We start from the raw sequence: 20,105 nt of genomic DNA, 5'->3' as shown, positions 1-20,105 counted from the left end.
TCAACAAAAATGGATTTGCATGTTCTTACTTTCACACAACTGATTATTACAGGCGCAAAGGGTCTCCCTGGTGTTCCCGGTCGTGAGGGAGGTCATGGCTTTCCTGGAGAGCCTGGTCGTGAAAAGGGTTTTCATGGAGACCCTGGAGCGCAGGGACTGCCAGGGCTCAAAGGAATGCCAGGCTATCCCGGGAGTCAAGGAATTTCTGGCTTTGATGGAATGAGTGGTAAAAAGGTGGGATAAAAGTTGTCAAAAGACTGGAATCTCTTGGCAGTTCTTTGATTGGAAGTTCCTCTTCTTTTGTCCCTGTTTCTAGGGAGTCAAAGGAAGCCCTGGTGCCTATGGTGCATCAGGAGAGACAGGCAAAAAGGGAGTCAGAGGTAGAAACTGCAGTACTTGTTGACAAATATCTCACCCTTACATGATATATTTTTTATTCAAGGTGAACAAGGTCCTCGTATAGACATTCCAGGAGCAACTGGACTTAGAGGAGAGGTTGGTCCTATAGGAGAATCAGGTATGACAAATCTTAATTCATACCATATTAGATTTAGTGCTCAATTGCATTTCTGAGGCCTGCTTTACGTTGTCTAATATCATCCAAACAGGTGAGAAAGGAGTATTTGGAGTAGCTGGAGATAGGGGACTCCCGGGTTTTGATGGTATCGAAGGAAAAAGGGGACAATTAGGTGATCCAGGCGATGTAGGATATCCTGGTAAGTGGTTCAAATTTCAATATTTATTTCTCCCAAAATTATAAAGAAGCTGTAGTGCATACATTTATTTTCAACAAATTTAGGTTTTGATGGGCAGAAAGGAACTCCTGGCAGCCAAGGTCTGAAGGGTTTTGCTGGTACCCCTGGAAGAGTGGGACAACCAGGTTTCCCAGGCATTCCAGGAATAAAAGGTAAAATAATCCAATTAATTCAATTTTGGGTATTTTTCCAAAGATAACAACTTTGTCACCTTCATGAATTGCCTGCAAATGTGTGCAGGTTTCCCTGGTCTGATTGGCCTTTATGGATTAGATGGACTGAAAGGACAAAAGGGTGTCGCTGGAATCACAGGTATTTTTGTAGCATGCTTATTATTAATAATTAGTAGCCAATGATCCTGTAAATGATAAAATCATTCTTCAATATTCAAATTTGAGAAAAATTTGGTTGCGTTGAACATTTCTTCTGCTTGCAATCAGGTTTGGATACCGCTGGACCATCTGGAGATCCAGGACTCAAGGGAGAGAGGGGTGAAGATGGCAGCCCAAACAATCAGGCAGGTGTCCCTGGGGATGCAGGTTCAAAAGGCTTCCAAGGAGAAGATGGTATGTTTCTCTGCTTTGTACTGAACGCTAATGTGTATCTTTGATTCAATGGATTAAAGAATACCTTTGTGTGTTCTCTGTTTAGGTGACCAAGGTCAACCTGGACCATCAGGATTCCGGGGGCCAAGAGGACCAGATGGAAATTCAGACAGACCAGGACCCCCTGGCAATAAAGGCTCCCGTGGTTCTCAAGGGTTGCAAGGTGAGAAGATGCAGTACTAGTTGAACAATCAAAACTATAATTAGCATGGTCGCTTACCCATACTTTAGAGTTTATCCCAAATGTTCTGATGAAGTTTCTAAAGTACAGAGCTAATACAATGTTTTCCAGGTTTCCCTGGAACCAGAGGTTTGCCTGGTATTAATGCCTTTCCTGGAGAAAAAGGTACAACTGGAACACTTGGCTATCCTGGAGTACCTGGCAGGAAAGGCTTCACTGGGGACCAAGGTCCAGGTGGATATAGGGGACCAAATGGGATTTCTGGGAAGAAAGGTGATAAAGGAGATCAAGGTTCAATGGGGATTCCTGGTCTGACTGGGATCAAGGGAGAAAGAGGACCATATGGCCCTAAAGGAGATGCCGGACCTCCAGGTATATCATGAACTGAAAAGGTTTGGTCTTCCTTTTGGTAATAGTCCATGATCTGTTTGGCCTGCAGGTGTCCGTGGGTTGCCGGGAAGCCAGGGTCCACCTTCAGTGTCCAGCATCGTCCCAGGAGAGCGGGGCCCTCCTGGACCACAGGGTATTAAAGGACCAAGAGGCATCCAAGGAGAAACAGGCCCACAGGGACCACCAGGGGATAATGGTCAGTTTTTGATTGAATGAAAAAAGCACATGAGCAATTTTTGCAGCTCAACTATGTGTAGGCAAAAGAAAGATGCTAGATGAAGTAGCAGAATTTATAGGTGTTGTTATTTTTTAGGTTTTATTGGGCCCATTGGGCAAAAGGGCATGCCCGGAATAGGCGGAAGACCAGGAACACCTGGATTCCGAGGAGAGGTCGGTCAAGTGGGCCACACTGGCCTGCAAGGCATGCAAGGTACGCCTGGTTGGCACACAGCAGATGAGGATTAGTCTTAATAAAGGATTAAAGGGTTTCAAAGCGCAGATTTATGCAGGCAACTGGTTAATAAATGAACTGGATTTGTTTCATTCTTGTTTTGCAAAAGTTTGAATTACTGATAAACCAATAAACTAGTGAGAGCTGTAACTAATCAACAGATAGTACAGAGACTTTCTTTGAACTCTTGAGTTGAAGGTTGTTGTGGATTCTAATACTTTTGTTGATTTTGTCATTGTTTGTTCAAAGGCAACCCAGGTAAACCAGGTGTCCCTGGCAGACCTGGCATGCCGGGCCGCAGCGTCTCCGTGGGTTACTTGCTGGTCAAGCACAGTCAGTCAGAGTTGACACCCATGTGTCCTGTGGGAATGTCAAAAATATGGGATGGATACAGTCTTTTGTATCTGGAAGGCCAGGAAAAGGCTCACAACCAGGATCTCGGTGAGGCTCGTAGTAAGCATTGCATTCATGAAACCAATGTGCGTTACCTTGGTGTTGTTCTCCTCAGGCTTGGCTGGTTCCTGCCTGCCGCGCTTCAGCACCATGCCCTTCCTCTACTGCAACCCTGGAGACATCTGCTACTACGCTAGCAGGAATGACAAGTCCTACTGGTTGTCAACCACTGCTCCTCTGCCCATGATGCCCGTGGAGGAGGGCGACATCAAACCCTACATCAGCCGCTGCTCGGTTTGCGAGGCACCATCAGTTGCCATCGCTGTGCACAGTCAGGACATCACCATCCCGCAGTGTCCCGTCGGATGGCGCAGCCTGTGGATCGGCTACTCATTCCTCATGGTGATTAGCATGTGATCTAACGCGCTCCGACAACCAAACGAATGACAAATCAACGGCTTCTGTCTTGCAGCACACGGCGGCCGGAAACGAAGGCGGGGGTCAGTCGCTGTCTTCGCCCGGATCTTGCTTGGAGGACTTCCGAACGTCGCCGTTCATAGAGTGCAACGGCGCCAAAGGCACATGCCACTACTTCGCTAACAAGCACAGCTTCTGGCTCACTTCTATAGATCAGTCTTTCAACTCCGAGCCGGCAGCAGAGACTCTTAAAGCGGGACAGCTCCTGTCGCGCATCAGCCGCTGCCAGGTCTGCATGAAGAACTTGTGAAAGGAGACCCTGAAATGACATCCCACCCCGCCGGAGCCTCGAAACTCATATATGCAATGACTGTTTGGTGCCTTGAGAATCAAGTATTTTTGTTTGAAATGTGTACTGGTGCTTCATGGTTTAACTTATTACCTCAGGCAACACAGAGACTGTTCATTGCTACTATTGCACTGCATCCAGCCTTATTCTACTTAAAGCCACTAACTGCTTCTTCACCCAGCCTCAACTATGGTTGGTTAAGCTTTTTATTACATCCGATGAGTCATTTCTATGTCAAGTGTACAAGTTTTTTACTAGTTAGAGCTGTTATGTTAATTGTCATTCTGCACTGATTCCTATTTTGAGTACTTGCGCGCTGTTTGCTCAGTCCCGCCATGTGGGCCGCAGCAGTATGGTCATACACAAATCACGTTTAGAGGCTAGAAAAATACGAATTAAATAACAACTGGTGCACACGACTGAAACGCACTGACACAATTTGCAGTAGGAGAGTTGATAAAACCTTGTAAAATGCATACCTGATACTCTAGTTGCACTTCCATTACCTGGTAATTTGCAAAACCGAATTTTCGCAATGCCAAAACTGATAATGGAAATGCCTGAATTTTGAAGAAAACATCAAATATGGCAAAATATCTTTTACAGTTGAATGAAGAGTTTATCAGATATTTCCATATTAAAATATTTAGCAATTGAAACACTTTTCGAAATTGTGAAACACAGGACGTAATGTAGTCACATGATCTGTTCTCCGTACGCAACACGTTTTGGGCGTCAGTCTTCCTTCAGTAAAATCTCACAGGATGAGACCTCAGGATAGTTACAAGTAGGGTTGTTCCGATCATGTTTTTTTGCTCCCGATCCGATCATTTTAGTTTGAGTATCTGCTGATCCCGATATTTCCCGATCCGATTACTTTTTTTTTTTTGATTCAATTCCAATCATTCCCGATAGTTTTTCCCAATCATATACATTTTGGCAATGCATTAAGAAAAAAATGAATAAAACTCGGATATATACATTCAACATACAGTACATAAGTACTGTATTTGTTTATTATGACAATAAATCCTCAAGATGGCATTTACATTATTTTCTTTCTGTGAGAGGGATCCACGGATAGAAAGACTTGTAATTCTTAAAGGATGAATGTGACTTTGTATATTGTGACTAAATATTGCCATCTAGTGTATTTGTTGAGCTTTCAGTAAATGATACTGTAGCCATTTAACTTCTGCCCAAATGCATGATGGGAAGTGCAACCATGACAGTGCGTCGTGGTACCAATTTATATATCTTCTCTGCGTTGGGAAATAACATAGGATGTTAAGAAAAAAATCAACTTCTACCTTTCTTCCCTACATTGCTTCCCACGATTATTCTAATTGTTGGGAGAGGGATTGTAAGGCTTTATCCATTTAAAAAAAGGCTCCAAAGGCTGCAAAAATTCTCTCTACTCATTTTACGCTGCTGCCTTTTAGCTCTATATACTGTATGGGTAAAACGGCACCATTATAGATTGAACGCGACAATGTGTGAGTGGGTCGTGCAGCGCATGCGTTAATTGCGTTAAATATTGTAACGTGATAAATGTAAAAAATATTCATTCTCGCCATTAATACGTTAAATTTGATAACCCTACCTTAAGCTTAAACTAAAGACTCTGGAAGAGTGTAACACATTATGTCTGTAACGTTAAATACAATTAGAAAATGATTCAATTAAAAAAATCTATTAAAAAAAGGCATGTCCGATATTTTTTGCCGATTCCGATACTTTGAAAATGACGTGATCGGACCTGATCGATCGGGACATCTCTAGTTACAAGGCTTTTTTGATTACAACCTTTAATTAAATATACGTTGCCGAAATTCTTGAAATATTTTATTTAGCGAAAAACTAATGGAAACGGAGCATCTGTTGTTTTTACTTGGATCTCGTGCTTTTTATAGATTGATTACTTAAGCAATTTCTTTTCTTTTTTTCAATCAATTGGGACTGGTTGGTTCCCGTGGCGTTGGTGAGGCCTGGTCTTTGAGACCGCAGAGAAAAGTATTTCCAGGCTTACTTTCCAAATCAGCTAATGATTAATTCAACTCCAATTCCAGCTTGATAAAACATAAACAGCCTGGGTCCAAGGTCCTTAGGTAACCTTTTTACCCTTTCCAATTGATATCAAATCCTCCAAGGGCCGAATGCAAAGTTTGAAAATGTGTTTTTGTATTATAAATGTTATTTTCAGGTAAAGTACACAAGATTAAATGTTTCTCATTACACATGGTTAATTTCATCCCACTTGTCTGGAAAGATGGAAGCACAACAGATACTTACTGGTCAAACACGAGTTCTTTTATCTACATTATTACTGTAAGGTCAAAAATTAAACGTTTCTACAAACCCTGGTGTGATTTCATGAACAAACCGACGCAAAATAAAAATCTTTATTATTATGACACCTGGTTTAAGAATTCATCATGGTTGCGTGCCTTTAAAAAATTCACAAGGTAACAAAAGATTTCAGTCTGATCAATGAAAACATTCCAATTTCAGTATTATTACAGTGTCATAAACATTAGTGCTGTTAAGTTTACGAAATTCTTCACAGTATGATAAGGTTGATCATCGGCTGCCACGGCGATAGATGTCACATCCAATGAAATCGATCGCTGCCAGCCCATTCCAATGTAAATGGGTGGGACGTCTATCGTCGTCAGTGGCACTGAAATATGGTAATTCACTGCAATTTCTCCCAGTTCAATGGCAGTGAATGAATAAATTCACAGATAAAGGGGTACCGTTGTTACGTGATAAAACTCTTCCCGTGGGTAGTTTTGGTGGGGTCCTAGCAGCAGCGCGACCGTACCCGCTTGCTGCCGCTCCCCCTGCAAACTTCCAAATCCACAGTGGCGGACTCCAATTCCTCATTCCTTTTCCTCAAAATTGAAGGTAGCACAAAATCAAAAAGCGCCTCGAACAGAGCATCCACGTTGTAGCCGGTTTTTGCGCTGGTCTCGAAGCACATCTTCTCCGCCGGCAGGCTGGTCCTCTCGTCCGAGCCCTTGTAGCGAAGGATGCGCCCGTAAAATGCCAAGGCGTCCTCGCGAGTGACTTGTTTTGGGAAGGTGACGGCAGGGACGTACACGGGCGAGGCGGGCGAACTTGGGCAAGCCGACGGCACATCCTCTGATTCTGTTTGGTCCTTTTCCCTCATGTCAGGAGGCAGTCGGGCGTCAGTGTCCGTCAGGTCGGCCTTGTTGCCCACCACGGCGTAAATACAGTCGGGGTTGGCGGTGTCCGTCAACGACAGGAAGCGCTCCTCTAGTTCGGCCAGGCTGTGCCAGTTGGTGACATCGTAGGTGAGGATGACTGCTGCCGCGCCTCTACAGTACATGGAGCCCAGGCCGTGGAACTGTTCCCGGCCTGTAAAAACAGGGGGCGCTACATTAGTCTGAATGACACGAGCAGACAATAATATGAAAGCAATAATTCCAATTTGACCGAAGTTTTTTTTTTTTATCCACCTGACAATTTCGAAGACTGAGTGGCATCGCCTTAAAATTAGTGCTGTGCGATATGGAAAAGATGTCCAATCATGGTATGGGCCATTCTATTTCACGATAAAATTAGGGCTGTCAAAATTATCGCGTTAACGAGTGGTAATTAATTTTTTGAATTAATCACGTTAAAATATTTGACGAAATTAACGCACATGCCCCGCTCAAACAGATTAAAATGACAGCACAGTGCCATGGCCACTTGTTGTGTTTTTTTTGTGTGTTTTGTCACCCTCTGCTGGCGCTTGGGTGCGGCTGATTTTATGGGTTTAAGCACCATGAGCATGTGTAATTATTGACATCAACAATAGCAAGCTACTAGTTTATTTTTTAATTGAAAATTTTACAAATTTTATTAAAACGAAAACATTGAGTTTTAAAATAAAATTTCTATAACTTGTACTAACATTTATCTTTTAAGAACTACAAGTCTTTCTACCCATGGATCGCTTTAACAGAATGTTAATCTTGTTTATGCCATCTTGTTGATTTATTGTTATAATAAACGAACACAGTACTTATGTACAGTATGTTGAATGTATATACAGTAGTATCCGTCCTTTGTCTTATCTTTCCATTCCAACAATAATTTACAGAAAAATATGGCATATTTTATAGATGGTTTGAATTGTGATTAATTATGATTAATTTTTAAGCTGTGATTAACTCGATTAAAATTTTAATCGTTTGACAGCCCTAGGTAAAATACATTTTTAATTATTTGGTGAAATATTATACAACAATTATGACAGGTTGTTCTGCACTTACCTTACTTTTCAATTGACAATGAACTGACCTGCCACAAATGTATAGTGTTGCAACTTAAAACTATCCAGCATAAAAACAATTATCACATTAGGATACTTAATATATTTGTTGAAATGCAAAGATAACTAATTCTACACTTATGCTTTTAACAAGTCTTTTCGACCTTTAATACTACTGTAGATTAAATTAGCATAATGTAATCAATTATTAATATTGATTTTTGAACTGTGTTGTATGTGTGGATTTTATATGTTGCTATTTTCAATTATCTTGCATGCATTACTCACATACAGTCGGCCGGGGGGGGGGGGGGGGGGCTGGGGGGTTATTATATATATTTATATATATATATATATTTATTATATATATATATTACTATTATGGCACATTTAGAGGCTGATTGATGGTAATACTATTGCATACAGAATCTCAATATGTAGTAAATCGGGCGCCATCTGCTGGTCAGCGATGCAGACGATAGACATGTAAAATTTAGACAAAGTTTTGTATTGTTTTGGTGATATATTTCGTACAGTAGTAACACCTGGTATAAATAAGCATTTTGTGAATTTTTTTTTTTTTTTAAAGTATCGTAATTTTCGGACTATAAAACACTACTTTTTCCCCTCATTTTGAATCCTGCAGTTTATAGTCCAGTGTGGCTTATTTGTTGATTTATTTGGGTTAATAGGTAACACTTTATTTGGCAGCGGTGTCATAAGACTGCCATAATTATGACATGACACTATCATGGGCATTAACGAATGTATATGACAGATGTCGTTAAGTGTCATCCAGGCAACTCCATTAATGTCCGGCTCGGATCTTTTACATCCGTTCAAAAGTGAGATAATTTGCTGGTTGACACAAAATGACATCTGTCATAAGCATTTATTAATGCTCATGGCAGTGTCATATCATAATTATGATGGTTTTATGACAATCTTTCGGCACCACTGTCAAATAAATTGTTACCAAATACCATAACTAGCAATTAATGAAACAATTGGAACAGTAACTGAACAAATAATTAGCACAGAACATGAATTTTTGAACCCCCGAAATTTTGATTGTTATTTACATCTGTACCGCAGCAAAGCATGCTAGGAGGCATGTTGGACAACAACAGTGTTGACAGCAGGTGGCAGCAGAGGTTGACTGTCTTCCCCAAGGGAGCCGTGATGGCCAAATGAAGCAATTAATGGAGAAATTAACATTCAATGTTTATTTCAGTGCCGCTGACGATAATAGACATCCCATCATGATACTATTTTCACCCTTCTGCACTGAATTTAACTGAGTTTATCACTAGTAGGCGCCCAATCCATTTGAAGTGGAGCCCTCTCACCTCAAACGAGTTAAACATGTACATACTCAGATAGACTCGAACAGTGGTGCATGTACGAGTAATAATGGACATTAATTAGGGTTGTTCCGATCATGTTTTTTTGCTCCCGATCCGATCCCGATCGTTTTAGTTTGAGTATCTGCCGATCCCGATAATTCCCGCTCCGATTGCTTTTTTTTTTGCTCCCGATTCAATTCCCATCATTCCCGATAATTTTTCCCAATCATATACATTTTCGCAATGCAGTAAGAAAAAAATGAATAAAACTCAGACGAATATATACATTCAACATACAGCACATAAGTACTGGATTTGTTTATTATGACAATACATCCTCAAGAAGGCATTTACATTATTAACATTCTTTCTGTGAGAGGGATCCATGGATAGAAAGACTTGTAATTCTTAAAGGATAAATGTGACTTTGTATATTGTGACTAAATATTACCATCTAGTGTATTTGTTGAGCTTTCAGTAAATGATACTGTAGCCATTTAACTGTTCTGCCCAAATGCATGATGGGAAGTGCAACCATCACTGTGCGTAGTGGCACCAATTGATATATCTTCTCTGCGTTGGGAAATAACAAAGGGTGTTAAGAAAGAGATCAATTACTACCTTTCTTCCCCTCATTGCTTCTCACGATATTTCTAATTGTTGAGAGAGGGATTGTAAGGCTTTAGCCAATTAAAAAAAGGCTCCAAAGACTGCCAAAATTCACTCATTTTACGCTGCCTATATACAGGTAAAACGCGTTAAACTTCATTAATTTAAAAAAAATTAATTACCACCGTTAAAGCGATAAATTTGATAGCCCTACTTTAAGCCAAAACTAAAGAGTCTGGATGAGTGTAAGACATTTTGTCTGTAACGTTAAATACAATTAGAAAACAATTTAGTTAAAAACTATGTATATTAAAAAAAGGCATGTCCGATATTTTTTTGCCGATTCCGATACTTTGAAAATGACGTGATCGGACCCGATCGATCGGGACGTCTTTAACATTAATGATGTCACGTGGAAGTGCAGGCAATCTGGGATATTGGCATTTGACTATGCCACCACTTACAATGGCCATTTACTGGATATGCTGGTGCTTAAGTTTTTTTTTCACTTCAAATCCCAAAATGAAACTTAAGTTAAAAATACATATGGCGGAAAACACAGACAAGACTGAAAAAGCAGTTTCTGCTCTTGCACTCCTCTTTAAAAGAAACGGATGTATTTTAAGCCAAAACAACTGTTGTGTTTGATAGAACTATATGTCTATATGCTGCCATAGCAGATTCGTGGCACATTAAGCCCCCAAACTATTTTTAATTTGCCCGTTTTACCTTGGGAACCCCTGTTTACAGACGTCGCGCAACCGTTTTTGTTTCAACCCAGCCATGAAAACAATGTTTGTCATTTTTAGCTTAGAATCATTAATTGATGGCTAACATTTTGTTTTAAATAAAAAAAACAACTTAAAAGAATTATTCACTTGCATATTTTAAACTTTAAACAATTTACGTCACAATGAAAAAAAAATGGCGTCCGTAAAAGTCACGGATATCTACCTCGTAACTATCACTAAATTGTATTTTTTTGTTACTGTCGCAGTTTCCCCGATATGTTAGATGATAAATAATCGATCCAAACAAAGAAAATTTGAAAAAAAATAACATTTAAAAGGTTAAATACATGAAAAATAAAATCTCGACCACTCCTTGATGTCTGCGATTTCTGCATCGAGACCCTTGGTATATTACCATGTTTCACCCATAAAATCCTTCAAAAATTCAGCTGTGGCCATTCACAGCTATGTCTTGACACTCAGTGATACATGCGATATTGAGTTTTTGGATCGAAACAAGGTAAGTACGCGATAATATCTCGTTAAAGTCTGTAATTCTGCTATCGCATGCTCTCACCTTCAGATAGGGTTTTGCTGTTTAAAAATATTTTTTTAAATGCCCTCCTGCTCACATTCCCCCTCCCCCACACCCCCCAGAAAATTGAGATTTTGAGCTTTCCATTGATGTATCACACATGCATATAGGCCAAGTTTGAAATTTGGCCAAATCGGGGGTCTCAAAGTGGAACTTCAAGTCACCTGAGTGTTTTCCGCTATATATACAGTTGTGGTCAAAAGTTTACATACACTTGTGAAGAACATAATGTCATGGCTCTCTTGAGTTTCCAGTTATTTCTACATACAACTCTGATTTTTCTCTGATAGAGTGATTGGAACAGATACTTCTTTGTCACAAAAAACATTCATGAAGTTTGGTTCTTTTATGACTTTATTATCGGTAAACAGAAAAAAGTGATCAAATCTGCCGGGTCAAAAATATACATACAGCAGTGCTAATATTTGGTAACATGTCCCTTGGCCATTTTCACTTCAATTAGGCGCTTTTGGTAGCCATCCACAAGCTTCTGGCAAGCTTCTGGTTGAATCTTTGACCACTCCTCTTGACAGAATTGGTGCAGTTCAGTTAAATTTGATGGCTTTCTGACATGGACTTGTTTCTTCAGCATTGTCCACAAGTTTTCAATGGGGTTTAAGTCAGGACTTTGGGAAGGCCATTCGAAAACCTTAATTCTAGCCTGATTTAGCCATTCCATTACTACTTTTGATGTGTGTTTGGGGTCATTGTCCTTTTGGAACACCCAACTGCGCCCAAGACCCAATCTTCGGGCTGATGACGTTAGGTTATCTTGAAGAATTTGAAGGTAATCCTCCTTCTTCATTATCCCATTTACTCTCTGTAAAGCACCAGTTCCATTGTAAGCAAAACAGCCCCACAGCATAATACTACCACCACTGTGCTTGACGGTAGGCATGGTGTACTTGGGGTTAAAGGCCTCACCTTTTCTCCTCCAAACATATTGCTGGGCATTGTGGCCAAACAGCTCGATTTTTGTTTCGTCTGACCACAGAACATTCCTCCAGAAGGTCTTATCTTTGTCCATGTGATCAGCAGTCGAGCCTTAAGGTGCCGCTTTTGGAGCAAGGGCTTCCTTCTTGCACGGCAGCCTCTCAGTCCATGGAGATGCAAATGCAAAACACGCTTGACTGTGGACACTGACACCTGTGTTCCAGCAGCTTCTAATTCTTGGCAGATCTGCTTTTTGGTGATTCTCGGTTGAATCTTGACCCTCCTGACCAATTTTCTCTCAGCAGCAAGTGATAGCTTGCGTTTTCTTCCTGATCGTGGCAGTGACAAAACAGTGCCATGCACTTTATACTTACAAACAATTGTTTGCACTGTTGCTCTTGGGACCTGCAGCTGCTTTGAAATGGCTCCAAGTGACTTTCCTGACTTGTTCAAGGCAACGATTGTTCAAGTCAATAATCACTCACAAGAAATTGCTAATTCGTGTTGCTGTATGTATATTTTTGACCCAGCAGATTTGATCACTTTTTCTGTTAACCCATAATAAAGTCATAAAAGAACCAAACTTCATGAATGTTTTTTGTGACAAAGAAGTATCTGTTCCAATCACTCTATCGGAGAAAAATCAGAGTTGTAGAAATAACTGGAAACTCAAGAGAGCCATGACATTATGTTCTTCACAAGTGTATGTAAACTTTTGACCACAACTGTATATTTTAAAAAACTACACATTCAGAAATTTAAAAAATTCCAAGCAGCATGAAAACGCCAATCGTTAATTAATTTAGGATTTTAATCAAACATACATTCATGGTGTGTTATGATATCAATTTAGACGACTTATATATGTAAAACAGTTGGTGCAATAGATTCTGGATCAGTTATGAGTGCTGCGAAAAATAAAACATTGCTTTGGCAACCTAAAATCATGATCCGAAAACGATAAATTGACAATAAATGGTTACGCCCTAAGCATGCCCAGCTTTACTTGACCTCACGTAACCTGCAGACTTTTGTACACATAATAATCACGCACCTGAATGAGTCTGTTGACTTGACTGGAAGTGACGTGCCGTGAGTGACTTTTGCATTTTCCCTGGTTTGCATAATGCCTGCTTTGTTGAGAAATAATAACTCAAAAATGTATTTTTGGTGGAAATGAAACTGTGTAGTGACTCACAATTAGGCCATCAAAAACTCTGCACAGTCACAACAGGCTTTTTATTATTGCAATCGACATTACTCGGTTAGTCCGGCATTCTTAACTCATTGGCTACCATTGACGGCAATAGGTGGCCAATTTATTTTGGACCGAAACATGATTGTACAATCATGTGGCGTCCAGTCATTTTTGTGCTGTAATTTTAAGAGTTTGTCACTAGTAGATGTCCAATCTTAATTTGAAGTGGGAGGGCTGCAAGCAGTCGCTGCCACCCCCCCAGTTCAAATAGATTGGACATCTATAACTGTCAGTGGCAACCTATGGAGAAACAGAAGTGCCAGAATTAAACAGATACATAAATAAATATCTCATTATTTAGTGGATCTTTATTTAAAGTTTGATTTCATATTTAACATTTCAACTTGTGTTTATTTACTAGCGTTTACTCATTTCAGTTTTATTTGTTTCAATTTGTATTTATATTTAATTGTACAACAACTTGAATTTATTTTTATTTTTATTTCAACATTTGTTTTTGTTCATTTTATGTCTTGGTAATTATTTTAGGGCTGCAGGTATCGATTATTTTAGTAGTGGATTTATTGATGAACTAGTTAGTTCGAATAATTGGATAAGGAACGTAAAGAAATCAAAATACCTGAGCTGAGCCTCAAACAGTAAAAAAAATAAATAAATAAATGAGGATCAGAGTACAACAAAAGAACAATTGGCCAAAAGTCTAGCTAGCTAGCTTAAATGCTTTAAAATGCTAAGGTTTTTTGTTTCTTTTTACAATGCTCTTAACAAATGGTTCAAAACATATTCCCACAACAAACGGCTAAATACACCTATAAACTAAATTACGACTGCATTAAAAAATAAAAAAAAAAAACATTAGCTCACACAAAAACTTGGCTTATGTTGGTCTGAACAGGGAGCAACTGGATTCAGCCATGTGAACTGTGTTATGTCATATTCACTCTTGCCACTAGAGGGCTGTGTATCCACCCAAATAAAAAAAAACCCTAAATGCAAAAACTTTCAAAACAAACCATTAAAACGCCATTGTAATTAAACGAAGACTCGGACCAGTAAAATTTGATTTGAATCTTTTTTCTAATCGATTTACTCAAGTTAATCGATTAATCGTTGCAGCACTAAATTATTTCAATCTTTACATAGTTCACTTTGTATTAATTTCATTCTGGAAATCACTCTGTCCCCTAGCGAAGCATGAAATAAAAAATTGTAATAATGAAATAAATAATTGACAGTAATTTAGGATTACTGGAAATATATAAAAACGGTACATGTTACAGAATTTATAAAAATAAAGGCGGAAATATTTTATTCAAATGATTGAAAGAAAAACAATAAAGGAAAAAGACATTGAAATGTAACCAAATATTTAAATACTGAAGTAACTAAGGACGTCCCCGGTCTGAATATGTGATCGGAAATTGGGCCATTTTTCAGAGGATCAGAATTGGGGTAAAAAGATCGGGTTTTTAATTTAAAAAACAATTAAGTATTGTTACAGGCTAAAAATTAACAAAATAATCCAGAAATACAATGGCAATGCCAAAAGAAACTAAAATATATACGTTTTATAATCCGCAACACTCACGGAAAAAGTGGAAGAAGTACCGTATTGGCCCGAATATAAGACGGTGTTTTTTGCATTGAAATAGGACTGAAAAAGTGGGGGGTCATCTTATATTCGCGGTCTAGACGTTATACCCATTCACGACGCTAGATGGCACCAGATATCATTAAAGCGATGTTCTGTCATGACAGATCTCTGCTACTCTCAAGTCTAACCAGTTTGCATTATTTTATTGCAATGTTTTTCCTTATTCAGATTTGTTTCAAGACCACAGTTACAGTTAGACTTCACTTTGATAGTTAATGCAGTTATTGCAATTTTTTGGTTTTATCACAACAGATTGGTTTATTTACATTTCAAAAACTAGAAGCCATTCATCTACGAATGTGATTGCACTTTAGTTTACATATTTAAATGTTCAGATATTAAGATTTGAACGAGGCAAAATAACACGCTTTTTCTCTTAAACATATTGTTATAATCATTTGTTTCGGATGTACTGAAATTGTTTTCTGTATAAAAATTAATTAGCTGTTCAAAAAGTCTTTTTTCAAACTTGAGTCTTGAAAAAGTGGGGGTCGTCTTATAACCAGGGCCGTCTTATATTCGGGCCAACAGCCCATATGGGAGCACGTTTTGGAAGCTAACGCGTAAACATAATGAGTAGCTGCTAGAGTCCTGTGTAGATATATTTTACTATCGAACAGGGAGATGCATTGTGTGCAAAGTGGGCATTTCGTGTAGTGAAAAAGATATTTATTTAGGGCAATGTATATAGGCCAAAAAAATATTTTTTCGGTATCAGATATGGACTCGGTATCAGCGGATTCATAAAATCAGGTGACTCGGGTGCAAAATATGCGATCGGGACATTCCGAGAAATTACATATTTAATAACACATTTAATTATTTATGTTTATGTTGGTATTCATTAGTTTAATTTCAGAACTCCTGGTCCACCATTGAACTCAAATGACTGTGCATCTTTAATTCCCTTCTCAGCTTCAACTTTAACTCAAACTACTTATCCAATTCTAACCAATTTCACATACTCATTCCTGCTTTTGTAATCCACATTTGAGGAGAAATGAAAGTGAAACTAATTCTAATTCATCCAATGGCCCTCTCTCTTTCTGGATCTTCTAAACTTCTACATCGCAATGATTTCCTGGAATCTGATGTGGATGCAAAGGTATTTCTTTAATAAATAAGGCTTTCTCGCACTTGTTGAACTAGCTAACTGAGGCATAAAGTCTTCCGGTCATGTCACCGTCATGTGACAGTTAAGAGGAACTGGGAGACCTCCTTAAACTGAACCACGTTGAAACTCAGCTGTTCAATTGAAAAGGTCAGACAGCGGCTTGTTTATTTTCAAAACATCCCACAGCCAAAGTGACCCGATAAACCAGAACATAAGTCTTGGCAGGAAGTGACTCGCCGAGCATTTCTTATCTTGCCTTAGTCAAGTATTTTTCCTAAATCCTGTTTACATAGCGGTCTGCGTTATGACTAATGTCACGGAAAACACGTTCAGTCAACATCGTGATGAGGCGGTATTATCTTTCAGATTGGGAACAGAAGCCCTATGTCAAAGCAAATGGCAGCTTGAATAATCAATTGCCAGGATGAGTGAAAGTGGACAATGACGGCCTGTTTCCAACTGTAGAGGCGGAATTTTTCCACATAGATTTAGAGATTTTAATTCCGATGATAATATTGTACTACCATTGCAATCCACTTTATTAACAGTATTTATCTGATTTCTGTAGTCCTCCGTGAATATAGACCCTACTCACATGACGTCACAACCACGCCCCCGCGCCATATTGTCCGTCAACTCGTCGTTGTTGATGCATTACTGCTACGTAAATTCCTCCTATTATGGCGTGTTTTCTGCTCGTTCACATTAATAATCAAAATGGTGAAGGCGTGTGTGGCGGTCGGTTGCAATAACAGCGAAGATAGACGGAGAGACTTGAGGTTCTACCGTAATCCGAGAGACCCGGAGAGGAGAGCGAGATGGACTGCTGCAATTCGACGAGAAAACTGGGCTCCAAACGGTTACCACAGATTATGTAGTAGTCATTTTATATCTGGTAAGATGCATTTAATATATATTTAGAGGGTTTTGGGCTGACAACCACAATTAAGATCATTGCTAGGCTAATCGCCGACAACATACCGTTTCAAATTCAAGATGCTTATTTCTTCCACCATCTTTATTTTTTGAATAATATTTAGCTGGTAACAAGTGAAAGAAACTGGCCTCGTCTACGGATCATCGGTTAAACAGGGGTGTCCAAACTTTTTGCAAAGGGGGCCAGATTTGGTGTGGTAAAAATGTGGGGGGCTACCTGGGCTGATTTACGTAGAAATTTTAGCAAGCCCTTCTGTGTGTCACATTTGCTTTATTATTATTTTTTTTTAATTCATAATTTCAACAATCTAGCCTTTGTGGCGTTCTCTTTCGACCCTCGGGCTCTTGCGAAATACTGCTGCTGTGAAATTAAATTAGCTTCAAGTTGCTATAATTTCTCGCTGCGTATCTTCCCTGTAATGTCGTACATGTCAGTGTGTCTTGTTCGGTAATATTATCGCGTCACATCGAACTCTTTAAAAAACAGCGACTGTCTCTTTGCAAATGAGGCAGACAAAGTTGTTGCGTTTTTTATTGAAAAAGTAGTCCAATATCCACGGCCATCGCAGTCAACTTTTTTTTTTTTTTGATTGTCGCCATTTTAGAAATCACACAGGGTAATGTTGCTTAGAGTGCTGCTCTTAAAGTTTTTCAAACTTTCGTGAGAATAGGCTGATTTTGTGTGGACAAGATAGTTGTAGATATCAGGGTAGCAGATGTCAGGCAGAGAGGGCGAAGACAGCGGGTCGAAAAATATCGATTTAGGCATCAAATATGGATCTGGCGAATGGATAGACTGAAGCTTTTCCACATAACGCCTTTTATGCAACGCATCCAATGAGTTTACAGCGTCTGAAAGCACCGGGGCTTCCATGAATTGCTCTATAAACTGAACGACTAATTGAAACCATTGAGAATAGGGCTAAACAGAGAGAAACAATATGGCGGCCGGATACAGCGACACGTCATTCTGTGACGTTGGTGAGTAGGGTCTATAGACTGATCCTATTTTATATTTTCATAAATGGTCATTGGAAACAATATTTAGCTATACATTTTAATGCAAAGTACCGGTGGTTCTTTCCCTGACGATTCTTATTCTGTCAGTGTTTTTATTTATGATTACTTTTTCAGCAAACCTCACAAAACAAATTCAAAATGACCGCCCGGCTACCTCCCTAAATATGACTTCCGGTCTCCAGTCATGTGAATTTGCATATTAAGTTAATATTTAGTTCCAACCGTTTTCAGATTTAGCATTTAGGATATAGGATATAAATTTAAGATTTAAATTAAATATTTAGTTCTGGGTTTAATCATTCAGGTCCAAAACTTCTTATTTAAAAATGAATGTTTAGGTTGCTAAATAATGTTGTAAATGTGCAAAAAAAAGTGACTCTAAAAATTTCACACCACGTTTTCAACACTGTGTGACGCTAAATTTGAGAAAATGTCGTAGTTTTCAGCATGTGCTGCTTTACAAACGGCGCCCCATATTAAAACAGTAGGAAAGTTGTTGATGTGTTTCCTAGTTTCAAGGTTGCAAATGGAAGTTACTGGTTGGCCAATGTAAAAAAGAAAAAAACTTTTAGCAACTCTGATTCGTCTATCCAGCAAATTAAGCGGAGCTTGGGAAAATAAATATAACATTTTTGGTGCTACAATCTTGAGTCCTCATTTTTATTATCAGCTATGGTACACTGTATTGAGCTTTAAATCAGGATTGTGTCAGTTTTGCTAAATCCTTGGCCAGTGAATCACCACAGGTTTATGTTCTTAAGTTGCCACGAGAGCCGATTTCCCATCCGTGTCACATCACATGCCAGTGATTGCCTCAACCGAGAAATAACGCGCCACTGAGCAGGCACACCGAGTACACCAACGGAAAAACAAAGACATTAGAAGTTAGAACAGCAAGATTACCGGCAGTGTCCCATATGGACACGTTGTAGGGTCCCCACTGTTTGAGGAAGAATGCCCCTCCGACGGTGCTGACCGTGTCTTTAAACTTCCTCTCCGTGTACCTGTGGAGAAGAGACGTCTTGCCCACGTTCATGTCGCCCAAAAGCACCACCTTCACGTCGGGCTTCCTCATCTTCGAAGACTCGGGCATGTTCGCCGGAGTCACAGCACAACCGTTCACACAATCTAGATTTTAAAAGTGGCGAATGTTAAGCGAACAAGCGCCATTTCTCAGTTGACAACATTGAAGAATGTGGCAGCGACTTCTACTCATCCTGAAATCTGCGCTCGCACTTTTGAGTGGTTGCGACGAGAAGTGAGGTGAAACAGGAAGTTGTAATTCGGGAACTTTGTCCTCATTTCGGCCTCGCAGGTTCAAGGCTGGCGAGGCAGACGAGCCTACAGACAAATAGGATCGAAAATTACTTGAAGAAAAAAAAAATTTTTTTTTTGAGGTTTTTCGCCTTTGAATCGTTTGTTGTTGTGAAGAGGAGTACTTCACGTGTATTCACATTTTTTGACGTACGAAATAAAGACTAATAAAAATGACTTTATATACAGTATTATCGTCAAAGGGGCGGGACAGGACATTCGTGGGCGCCTGTCGTTGTCAATAGGAAAAATGCTTTTATGGAAATTTAAAAAGTATTATTATTATATTATTGTTTATTGTTGTATTATGGGATTATTTAAAACATATATATGGCGGAAAACACTCAGGTGACTTGAAGTTCCGCTCTGAGACTTTCAAAATTGTCCGATATGCATGTGTGATACATAATTGGAAAGCTTAAAATCTCAATTTTCTGGGGGAAGAAAATTTTTGAACAGGATAATAATAATAATAATACATTTTATTTATAACGCACTTCACATTTGACAAATCTCAAAGTGCACATTACCATGTAAAAAAATAAAAAGATTAAGAAGGGCATTAAAAAAAATCAAACAGCAAAACCCTATCTGATGGTGAGAGCATGAGAGAGCAGAATTAAAGACGCCATGACTTTAGCGAGATATTATCGCGTACTTACCTTGTTTCCATCCATAAACTCCATGTAGCATGTATCGCCGAGTGTCAAGACACAGATGTGAATGGCCACAGCTGGATCTTTTGGGGATTTTATGGGTGAAATATGGTATTATAACAAGGGTCGCGATGCAGAAATCGCAGACATCAAGG

The 20,105-nt window shown here is 39.2% G+C and overlaps 2 protein-coding genes across 3 annotated transcripts in view; one reads left to right on the top strand and one right to left on the bottom strand.

Moving 5' to 3' along the window:
* col4a2 (collagen, type IV, alpha 2) overlaps nucleotides 1-6,179 on the top strand; it is an 87,556-nt gene extending 81,377 nt beyond the window's left edge. For both annotated transcript variants that reach the window (XM_057852161.1, XM_057852160.1), the window contains 14 exons: nucleotides 53-234; nucleotides 317-380; nucleotides 443-517; nucleotides 609-716; nucleotides 800-907; nucleotides 996-1,067; nucleotides 1,196-1,321; nucleotides 1,407-1,523; nucleotides 1,653-1,913; nucleotides 1,981-2,127; nucleotides 2,245-2,361; nucleotides 2,632-2,823; nucleotides 2,891-3,177; nucleotides 3,248-6,179. In XM_057852161.1, coding sequence (XP_057708144.1) covers nucleotides 53-234; nucleotides 317-380; nucleotides 443-517; nucleotides 609-716; nucleotides 800-907; nucleotides 996-1,067; nucleotides 1,196-1,321; nucleotides 1,407-1,523; nucleotides 1,653-1,913; nucleotides 1,981-2,127; nucleotides 2,245-2,361; nucleotides 2,632-2,823; nucleotides 2,891-3,177; nucleotides 3,248-3,502 — 2,111 coding nt within the window. In that variant the 3' untranslated portion in view covers nucleotides 3,503-6,179. The remainder of the gene's footprint in view (nucleotides 1-52; nucleotides 235-316; nucleotides 381-442; nucleotides 518-608; nucleotides 717-799; nucleotides 908-995; nucleotides 1,068-1,195; nucleotides 1,322-1,406; nucleotides 1,524-1,652; nucleotides 1,914-1,980; nucleotides 2,128-2,244; nucleotides 2,362-2,631; nucleotides 2,824-2,890; nucleotides 3,178-3,247) is intronic.
* Nucleotides 5,930-19,304, bottom strand: rab20 (RAB20, member RAS oncogene family). Its single transcript, XM_057852166.1, has 2 exons — nucleotides 18,884-19,304; nucleotides 5,930-6,922 (listed from the first exon to the last, which is right to left on the bottom strand). The coding sequence occupies exons 1-2, from the start codon at nucleotides 19,071-19,073 to the stop codon at nucleotides 6,345-6,347; spliced, it is 768 nt and encodes a 255-aa protein (XP_057708149.1). The 5' UTR covers nucleotides 19,074-19,304; the 3' UTR covers nucleotides 5,930-6,344.
* Between the last annotated feature and the right edge of the window lie 801 nt (nucleotides 19,305-20,105).

This window comes from Corythoichthys intestinalis, chromosome 12, assembly GCF_030265065.1.
Source record: "Corythoichthys intestinalis isolate RoL2023-P3 chromosome 12, ASM3026506v1, whole genome shotgun sequence".
In the NCBI taxonomy this organism is placed as follows: Eukaryota; Metazoa; Chordata; class Actinopteri; order Syngnathiformes; family Syngnathidae; genus Corythoichthys; species Corythoichthys intestinalis.
The sequence above is the reverse complement of the archived record's forward strand: the minus strand, read 5'-3'. Positions and strand labels throughout refer to the sequence as shown.

Bases quoted from the DNA above. Each gene is read 5' to 3' on its own strand.
- rab20 (XM_057852166.1), bottom strand. From the start codon at position 19,073: ATGCCCGAGTCTTCGAAGATGAGGAAGCCCGACGTGAAGGTGGTGCTT. The intron at 6,923-18,883 runs GTAATCTTGCTG...CTGTTTTTACAG, and splicing joins GTCCATATGGGACACTGCCG to GCCGGGAACAGTTCCACGGC.